The following is a 10,920-nucleotide window of genomic DNA, read 5'->3' on the forward strand; positions in this document are numbered from 1 at the left end:
ACATTTGAGATCGAGTGGATTTAGTGAATATAAACGTACCTTTATTTTATCGCATTGAAAGATATTTGGCAATCTAAGTCCGGATCTCTTTCACTTATAAACATAGGAAATGGCGAATTGTGATACGAGTTTATTATAAATGATCACGATGATTATTTGTTGAAGTAAATATATAGGTAGCAACAACATAAAGAATGATTAAATTGTGATTTTCCATAAAACACTTTCGGTTTAAATGTGCCCTTATGTGCCTGTTGAATTTCCATTTGGTGCCTCCCATTCGTTAGCACGTGGAACGTTTTTCAATTTTTCTTCAGTCGAGAAAAAAAAATCTAGCAAGAAGGTTGTGTTCATCGAACAGTACGTCAAAACGTATATAGAAGAAAGTTGATTTTTTGTTTTGCTCTCATTCGTTTTTCACTTTGTGCCTTTTACTCATATTGAGGAATAAAATTACAACAATATTCTGTTAAGGAATTATTTATTTAATATAGAAATTATTGAATTAAAACAAATATAAGATAAAAAAGAATCGAATTGAAATAGTATATTTTGTGGGTGTTTAATATCAATGAAGAAAAGTGTATTAAAAGAATAATATAGTGAAGTGAATTATTTCTCTGCGGGTGCTGCAGTGAGAAAATAAAAAATGGCGGGAAACCTCCTTCTACCTACCCACAACGAGCAGCAGCAACAACAACAACTCCGAACAAAACTACAAAATATCACGTTGTAATACCGAATGAAGGCATAGCTCCAAAAATACTGTTACAACAACAAAAAAGAAAATCAACAGAGTCACACCAAGAAAACCAAGCAGCGACGCCAGCAGAGCAAAGACGTAGCGCTACAAAACAAAAACAACCCACACGTAACAAAGAAGAGCTACGTCTACGTTTAATTTTTCATTTTTCAATTTCTCTCCGCTTCAAATGACGACTGACCTAAATAAACTTTATCGAAATACCAAATAATAATTAAACAAATTAACGGCAAATTCTAATTTTCGTTCGCTGCCCATCTAATCTCGGAGAAGAGAAACCTTAATTTTGTGCGTGTGTGCGGAAATCTAAAATATTTCATTTTTGTAAATACGCTTACAAAAAGAAAAACGTAAAACAGAGACAAATTGCCAAAGGCAATAATAAAAACATAAAGACATAAAAACATAGAAAAATAGAAACTTGTAGAACGAAGAGCACCAACGGCCTCCAACAAACCTCAAAACAAGAAATAATACAAAAAATAAAAATACATATGCCGTTTTTTACCACATATCGAATTAATCAGGAAAATTTAGACACTCCTTCGTCCTTGCTAATCGGTTCATTTTCCATGTTTGTGATATTCTTCTATTTAAAATTACTTTACATATTGGTGGCCATTTATCTATCGTTACACTATATACAATAGCAGCAACAATAGCAAAGGTATTGACCCCCATACACACAGCTGGCAACACCTAGCTGCTCACAACTCCGGGAGGTAGAAATTACAAAATGTTTCATTTTGTGGCCGATCATCCGCCGGTTCCGGTGCGACTATCGTTTCGCGCCCAAATTCTGGGACATGTCCGGCAATATCTTAAACAATTTCAGGTCGATGCCATTCAGTTTATGCATAATTTTCTGGCGAAGGGAGAATTTTGCTGTTACAACGATGAGAGTGGTTTGGGCAAACAAGCTGCCGTGGCTGTGCTCTTGGATTCGGCTTGTGGCAATAAAAAATCACTGATTGTGGTACAGAACGATGACATCTACATTCATGGCTGGGAATTCCATTTTAGTGTACTGACGAATTGTAGTGTTACCGTCATAAAGGATAATAAGGGTAAGAATTGAAATGTTTTAATTAATTTACTTAAGCTTTTTAAACAGATTTGTGATTAGTCGAATGTTGTTCACCAGTTAGTTCACTGTTGATGTTCTTTGTTTGCTCCCTGAATTGTTGGATGTATTGTATTCCAAATAATTTTATGTTTATAAAGAATTGTTTTTTTCTTTCTTTATGTTTGCCACATTTTCTTCACACTGTATTAATATTCATTTCAGATGGCTATATAGATTTACATAAATGAAAGTGTGGTTTTTGTTTGATTTTAAAAATAGGTAGTTGTTGTGAAATTCAAAAATTAAAACAGTAGAAGCTTCCTAATACGTAATAATATGTCACAAGCAAATTTTTATGATTTAGTGAGGTTTTCGTCAATACCTTTGATGGCATTGCTGTATTTTGCTATATATTTATGTTGTCTTTGGTATACTTCAAGACCTGTTTTGAAATTTGTACCATAAGTAGATCTAGAGGTGTTGTTTTTTCTTACGAAAATTCATATTTCCTGGAATATGGTTCTCCAAAGTTATACAGCCAGCTTTGTATTTTCCTATTTTCAGAATCCAATAAGGGTGTTAATTTCAAGCTGTTAATGTTCTGATTGCAAATATGAAATTACTTTATCGAAAATGTTCATATTTTTTATAAATTATACTTTATGAGGATTTATTTGGCATATATTCAAAGGAATTGAAAATTCAAACCCACTGGGTTAACCAAATCCGGTTAAATGTAAACGACCTTTTATATTTAAAAGGAATTTCAGACTTATATCCCAGACCAAAGGTTGGCATTTTAAAAAACTTCTCTATTTAAAATGTGATTCTGTCGCGTATACGATTTGTATATGATTTGTTGCCATTTTAAATGTAACTTCATAATGCCTCTCTCATAAAAGTCCTGCTCTCTATTTGCAAAAAACTCTAGTAGTCGATTATCATAATCATCCTTAAATACCATTTTTTTTCATTAAAGAAATTTTGCAATGCAAGAAAAATATTATATTCGCTTGTTTCTGGCGAGTCACTGTAGATGTGTGGCCAATTCTGGCCGTTTCTGGTCAATTGCTATCTTCAAACGATCCAGTTGTTGACAGTAGAGACAAGAATTTAGAATTCGGCCATATGGAAGCAACTCATAATAAATTATCCCCTTCCAGTACCACCAAATGCATAGCAGAACCTTCCGGGTCGTTAGTCCTGGTTTGGCCACCGTTTGAGATGCTTCACCGCTCTTTGACCACGATCGTTTTCGCACAGGGTTATCGTATGTGCTGCTTTTCTCATCTCCTTCAATATCCGTTTAAGAAATGGGTCTATCTCATTCCGTTTGGCCAAGGCTTCGCAGATGGAAATTTGATCCATCCTATTTCTTTCTGTTAATTGGTGTAGCACCCAAACATCGAGCTTCTTTTTGAATCCACCTTTGTGTGAATGGTTCAAAATAGTTTTATGGTCGATTTTTAGCTCCTAGCTCGATCATTTCTCCGATTGGCTGACTTAGAAAATAAATTGAGTTTTTTAAGTTTTCTGCCCTTTTTGGGGCGAAGGAGCATTCATGTAAATGTTTTTATTAATTTATCTTTCGAGATGATCGAAGTTGCAATGAAAAGGTAATTGAAAGTAAAATTGAAATCGAACCGATTTCAACGAAACTTCTGTACTCATTTCAAAACTTTGTTTCAATCGAAAATATATTGCGAGTTTAGTGCTCCATTTGCCCAAAATCGAACAAAATCACCAATTTCAATAGGGTGGGTCCTTGGACCAAATAAGTGAGCTGTGTCAAATTTCATCTCATTCGAATCATAAATGCGACCTGTACTTTGTTTACAATTTAACATTAACAGACGAAAGGACATTCATAAATCGACTCAGAATGTGATTATGTGCATATTCTCAATAGGAACCATGGGTTTATCTCGTATCCTTATGCCTGTTACAAACATAAGTAATTATATCGAATCGAGTGACTTTTACTAAAATTCAAAAAAATAAAACAGGCATTCTAAAAATATGTGATTCCGCTTAGGATGTAAAAGTACGGATGTTATGAAATAATAACGATGTGATTAGTAGAAACCAAACCGATGAATAACACTGTGCGACAAATTTCAATTTTTTTTAATTACCGGGAAATTCCAACAGCTTATGAGAGAGGGGCTAAAAAAAGAAGACACGTCCGAAAACAAACTATAACTATATCTATAATAACAACAATTTTGTTGCCGACTTCATTTAATTTTATACTGTAAATTTCTTAGAAATTTCTGAGACTTATAGTAAAACATTATGGCGAACATTTCTGTAGAATATTCTACGCACATTTAATCCCGTTTTGAACGAGTTTTCAATCACTTCTGCAAAAGGGGAACGAAAAGGCCCTTTCAATGAGTCAGTTGAGGGTTAAAGTTGTATGCCAAAATATTCCTCGGTATTTTATCAGTAATATTGCCGAAGACACTATATACCTAAAATGCAAGGATTTCAAGAAATCATAATTCGAAAATTATCAAAACTCTTGAAAAGACCCTTTTTTATGTCTTATATCCAACTCTTGAACAAGTTTGTGGTATAAAATTAAAAAAATTGAAAATTTTTTCAATTAATTTGTATTAAAGTTGAGTAAATTTATATTATTTAAACAAAATGTATATATTTAAGCGGTTATTCTATTCTTTTCATTAATAAATTATTATTATCGGACGTTTCCAACAGTATTGTATTTAAAAAATAAAATTATCTGTAATAATAAAAATTTTGATGCCGACTTCAATTAATTTTATACTGTGAATTTCTTAAAAATTTCTGAAACTTATAGTAAAACATTATGGGGAACATTTCTGTAGAATATTCTGCGCACCTTTAATCTCGTTTTGAATGAGTTTTCAATCACTTCTGCAAAAGGAGAACGAAAATGCCCTTTCAATGAGTCAGTTGAGGGTTAAATGGATCCAATTCAATGTTCATATCTATTTGAGTTTATTGTGGCGAATAAAGTGTGGGAAATTTGAATTTATTTCTTCGAATAAAACATTTTTCTGTAGCATATCTTTACCAAATTTCCAACAATATTAAACATTGTGAGTCTTAGTAGACAAACCCCAAAATGGTTAAGGGACATTTTTGATTTTTAGTGGGCTCTCTTATCTACTCTCGTTGCGGTTAACAAGCAGTGTTTCATTCACCAACCCGATGTAGTTTTGTTTAATGATTTACAATTGACCTGCCGTTATCACTTTATTTAGGTAATATCCTTATAATTTTAAATAAACATAAAATTAGCCTCTATAGAGTTCAACTTTGGTTTTTAGCATATACATACTCACAAATACATTCATGCAAATAGGGCGATATGAAAAATCTCTAATTTTATTTTAATATTTACAGTAGTCTTATCGCAATTCGTAGTTTTAATGTCCATTAATTATTATATGTTAAATATGTATAAATGTGCGGTTTTCACAATTCACGAATGTAGATTAAGTACATACACATGTGTATTAGGGATATATATTTTTAATATTATTCACCTCTCTTTTCTCTATAGAACTCAAGTAAAGGGATTTTTTTTTGCTGTAATTATCTTTTTGGGTGGAGTGTTATTTTCACTCTTCTTGAAAGTCAATTCCAAAAGTACAATCCTTGATCATTTTTAGTAATTGAGACTGAGTTGATAATCTGAAAAATTACCTGTTAAATATAAATTTTATATGAAAAAAGTTTTTATTTTTTTTCGATATTTGTTGGTAACCGAGTAAAGCGATGGCTAATTTGACAGCCGTGTATCTTTTAACCCAAAATAACAGCAATCCAAATAGGGTGATAGTGGAGTTGGCTATAGACTTTCCTGAATTCTATCTGATATGATATTTCTCTTATAAGTATTTTTCTTACCAACAATAGGTAATAGGTAATTATATGAAAAATAATAGGTGTTTGAAACAAATTTTAATCTATTATTAGTATTATTATTTTAATTATTTTTAATATTATTATTTTTGTTCACCTCTTTTTCAATGCATCAACATTCCGATTTGATTTTCAGATACTACCGATTCTCCACACAATATATACCTTGCCAAATGGAGTACGCTGAGGAACATTGATGATTTAAGTAAATTCGATTTCGATTATATCATTTTGGATAATCGGGGGCAAATGCTGAACAATACATTTTGCATGTCAATGTTGTTGAAACATTATGAACGTAAAATTAATATATTGATCTCAAGTGTTGATATAACAGTAAGTAAACGCAAAATAAATAGATATATTTTAAATAAATACTATTATATATGTATATTTTCTTTTTAGGGCGACTTAAAACTTCTACATAATATTCTTAAACTTGGTGGACGTTTGGAACCACGTTATGCAAATTTTAAACATTTCGAAGAGAAATTTAAACTGCCCGATGCCAAGGAGTTAACATACAAGAAAGTCGATTTGGAGGAATATTTTCTTAAACGGGAACGTTTGGCTGATTATTGCAAGTATGTTGAATAGTATATGTAAAACTAGTAGGGAAAGTAGTAAAATCGAACGGGGCCCTTAGGATGCATCTGTTCATTACCACTTTTGGTAAAATCAATCAATCAATCCATACACATGCCATTATGCAATCTATGCTAAATTTCATTTTATTCGGTCAGTTGGTATGCTGCAGCACAGCGCACTGGGCAAAATCTCAATCGAACACACGTTTTTTTTTGGTGCACCAGTTTCTACAAATTTCTATAAATTAAAGATAATTTAGTGCAACATATATATGGGAGCTATATTTAATCTGTACCGATTTCAGCGAAACTTTCCACACAATATTTTATACTAACTTCAGAACATTATACAAATTTTCGTATAAATTCGCCAAACTTTGGGTCTTTGGTGCACCATTTATCTAAAATCGGTCAAATATATATATTGGAATTTTACACTTAATAATGAAGAGTTTTAATTCTGCCTTTACTTTTGGGTCCCACTTTACAGTTGTACTAGTTCACCCCTTCGATATGTTTGGAACTCCATATGCCCCCATTTTATTTCTCAGTAGGTAAAGTTTCACAAGTATTTTGTTTATCCCATGGATCCATATCAGAGGTGAGAGCAACTCACTTTTGATGCAATCCTATTGAAATCTTTGTTACAGAGCCTTTCAATTGTTGAGCAAATTGTTCCAAATATCTTCATTTTGTCAACACATTCGATTAGGGTGGAGGAAATTCTTGTACTGTTTTACATTCCAAATTTAGAAAATTACTTAATTTAAAATTACGGAATTTGAATAGCTGATAGCAGGTCAAGTCTCTCTTAATCGGAATTAGGTCACTTATGGATTTAGGATATTATTTATATTTTGTAGCTTCTTTATTAACTTGGCGCATTCAACTTCTTTTTTTCTCTTTTATACTTATTTACATAATCTCTATATACATACCATTATGAATAGGTTTCATGTTACTGGACTCGAATATTCCTTCAGAATTTCGAAGGGCTTTCAGTGATTGAACTAAATGGTACTTCATACCCTGATATATCAACATAATATGTATACCATTTGTAGATCTGAAAGCCTGATCTATAAGTGTCCTTATTTCGATCTAGAATTGTCCTTATGGAAATTCCATACTTAACAACCGATTTCGATTTCTCTTTTCTTTATAGAAATTTTCGTTTGCGTCGCTATTGCCATCAGTATGAACAACATTTACCATTAGTCACGCCTGATCGTTACAAGATCAATTTGGATGTATTTCGTGAAAAGCAAAATTCGACAAATTCCGAAAACAGTAGCGTTGAGATATCTTCTCAAAATCGTCAAGATGATAGGGTACGGGATACCCAAGAACTATTCGAGGAATATTGTCGACAAAGGCGCAAGCAACAGGAATTACAGAAACAGAAACTGCTGGAACAGCAAAAGAAAGAACAAGCTAAATTGCAACAACAAAAACTTAACGATGAGAAAGAAAAGGAAAGGGAGAGGGAACGGGAAAGAGAAAAAGAAAAACAATTGGAATCAGCTAGTGATGTTGATGACGAAGTAGCTTTTATTAATTACTCACCACCACCACCCATTGTACACGACAAACAACCTCCTGCAACGAGAGATAATACCGATGAAGTCATTATGATGTCGCCATTGTTGTTAGTATCTGATTCTGAGGATACTGAAGATGTTCCAGAAATTTGCAATGATCCCAGTGATGAGGCAAACATTGTTGACCTGTCGACAGAGGACGATGATAATGAGAAACCCGATGAAAGGACATCGATGAGAACAGAGGATGACGACAGTAATGAGACAAACGAAGATGTGACTACAAGGAAAACAGTAGGCGACAATGAAAATGAGGATAACGATGAAACGTCAAAGACACAAAATGGAAACAATGAACATGAAAAGACGTCAAATGACAGAACAACACCAACGAAAACGGTAAAACGGCATAAAAATGTGCGCAATGAAATTGATAGACTGAAAGCAGATGTTGCAACAAACCTGAAATTTCAAAATGAAACAACGCCAAAACGTCGAACTCGTCATGCGGACGATAACCATTGTAAAAGGCTCAAAAATGATGGTGAAGGTGCAACAACACCCAAACAAAGAGCTATGGAAACCGGTGGAACAAAGGAAAGATCATCCTCATCGGAGAAGAAAAAACAAGAAGTTACTGACAGAGAAAACCACAGAAAAGAATCTTCGACAAAAGATGCTGGTGGTAAATCGAACGATAAAGATAAAAGTTCCAAAACATCATCAGGAAATAATTCAACACCACGAACATCAAGGTCTATAAGGAAAATTGATTTAACATCAGATAATAATTCATCAACAGAAACCCCAACTCCTGGCAGGGGTAGAACCAAAAAAAATCTCACGGCGAGAAACAATAGTCCACATGGAGCAAATAAAACAGCCAACGCACTAGATCCCAATATTGTTATAAAAACCGAGCCCGAAGATAATACACCACAAACAAAAACACCAACAACATCATCAGCATCGTCAACAAAAAAGACCGCATTAACAAAAGAAATGACTGCAACATTGGAGCGTATAAAACGTGAACTTGATGTTGATCGTGTCGTTATCTACACCAGAGATACGCGAAGTGCAAAACGTACAACAAGATCGGCTGGTTGCCCCAGTGGATATGAAGCTAAAAATTCCCTATTCCACAATGACAAACCAAACAAAACAAAAAAGACCAGCCACGACAAACATGACAAGACGACGAATGCCCCGAAAACGAATACACCGGCGAAAAATACCAAGGTTAATGAAAAGGATACAATTGTTGATACACAGGCGCCTATTATCTCGATGACATGCTCCCAAGACTTTGACCCATTACAATGTGCTCAACGTTTGAGTAGTGTGTGCGCTGCTTCTGAAAGTAATAGTGACGTTCAAAGGAAGTCGTCATCATTTCTTGTACCACCAACACCGGTGTCAGCAAGAAATTCTCTAATACCCTCTTCTATTAATAGTTTCTTCGGTGATTCAGAGGTTGTATTTGTACCGCCAACACCACCTGCCAGCACAACAAAGGCTAAGAAGAATGATGTTATTGTTCTGTCGGAGTCAGAAGAAAACGAACCACTAAGCTCCTCACTACAATCAACAGCAACCAGTCGACGCACAAGAGCCTTAAAATCCAAGAAAGTACAAAACAAAGCCGATGAGGAGTCGACAGCAGCGGCTAGCAAAGTGCCAACGTTTTCACAATTATTGGCCCAACATAACACTCGTGCTAGTGCCAAATCGCCAGATCTCTTTAGTAATTGTTCCGACTTGGCGCCATTGCCATGTTCACAAAATGCCAATATCAACGACGAGCCTAGTGCACCCTTTGAGGGCTTCAAAATCTTTGGCTCTGAAGTTAAGCAATTGCAGCAACATTATGCAACGTCAACTACACAAAACAGCAGCAAGGGAAAGGGCAAGTCACACAGAGATCGTAGTTGTTTAGATATTCTAGAGAATATGTTGGAACCACCGAATAAGAAACAAAAAACCAAATCTACGAACGATAGTGAATCTGCAGCATCGGCAAAGAGCAGCAGTACTACCCAGCCATTGAGAAGTAATGCACAGAAGACAAAAGTACAAGCACCCATAGTACCTCACCATCCAATAGAAGCTATTGCCGAGGCCAAAGCTCAACAGGAGCGGAGAATACGTTCCCTGGCACCGTCCTCAGTAAATGAAGACGAGATATTCGAAATTACGAATAATGGTACTTTTGGCAGTGTTTTGCGTTTACACTCAAATGGCGAGATCTCACCCGTCCATCAGACACAAAAACCCCAAACACAAAATAATAAAATTACCAAATATTTTCAGGGTGGTTTAACACAAAATGTTGTAACTAGTTCTCAGGAGGACAGTGGCAACAACTCAGAGGCTGGTACTCCGAGTAAAAGACACCAACAGCATCAGCAACACAATCCACAGCAAATGACCAGCACCCAATATGCGAATTTAAAGAAGTCGCCAAAACAAAGATGTCCCACCACGACACAAGCAACCAAATTAACAAAATGGTTTACCACAAACAATCATCTGGATAAAGAAATACAAACGCAGGTTTCAAAAATCATCGGAACATCTTTATCCGGAGCTGTAAAACAAGCCAGTAAAAGACGACGTCGTTTAGATTTAACCCAGGTAACAAATGACAGCGATTGATGATGGCCATTGATAAGCAATAGTTTTTCTTCTTCGTCTACATCTATTTTATTTTTTATTACTTTTTCGAAAGTAATGCATTTTATTCTGCAACAATCAGCCAATTAGTTTTTCTTTTAATAAATTGTAAATTCATATAAATATTTATGTTTATATATTTAAAGAAAATTTGTGGATATTCAGCTAACCCTGCCGGTGAAACCCTAGTACAAATTATTACAAAATTTAAATTCTCTCATTTCATTTTTTTCATCTTTATTCGACAACAACAACATTGAATTCAAGTACAAATTCCATCCTAAAAAAAAAAAATAAAATTTATAAACAAAATGGAAACAAATGATTTATATGAAATGAATATATTTTTAATGTAAGCAATAGATTTTTTAA

At 34.1% G+C, this 10,920-nt stretch overlaps 1 protein-coding gene across 1 annotated transcript; it reads left to right on the forward strand.

Annotated features, from left to right (window-relative positions):
* The first annotated feature begins 1,474 nt into the window (after window positions 1–1,474).
* On the forward strand, window positions 1,475–10,530 carry LOC133326001 (protein suppressor of underreplication). The gene is made up of 4 exons (XM_061534678.1): window positions 1,475–1,830; window positions 5,881–6,080; window positions 6,150–6,328; window positions 7,497–10,530. The coding sequence occupies exons 1-4, from the start codon at window positions 1,500–1,502 to the stop codon at window positions 10,528–10,530; spliced, it is 3,744 nt and encodes a 1,247-aa protein (XP_061390662.1). The 5' UTR covers window positions 1,475–1,499.
* The last annotated feature ends 390 nt before the right edge of the window (window positions 10,531–10,920 follow it).

The sequence above is a fragment of the Musca vetustissima genome, unplaced genomic scaffold (assembly GCF_032173495.1).
Source record: "Musca vetustissima isolate MV318-11 ecotype Yass unplaced genomic scaffold, APGP_CSIRO_Mvet_v1 utg2070, whole genome shotgun sequence".
Classification (NCBI taxonomy): Eukaryota; Metazoa; Arthropoda; class Insecta; order Diptera; family Muscidae; genus Musca; species Musca vetustissima.

Coding starts and splice junctions, on each gene's coding strand:
- LOC133326001 (XM_061534678.1), top strand. CDS start 1,500: ATGTTTCATTTTGTGGCCGATCATCCGCCGGTTCCGGTGCGACTATCG. Junction 1,831..5,880: donor CGTCATAAAGGATAATAAGG/GTAAGAATTGAA, acceptor TTTGATTTTCAG/ATACTACCGATTCTCCACAC. Junction 6,329..7,496: donor CGTTTGGCTGATTATTGCAA/GTATGTTGAATA, acceptor TTTTCTTTATAG/AAATTTTCGTTTGCGTCGCT.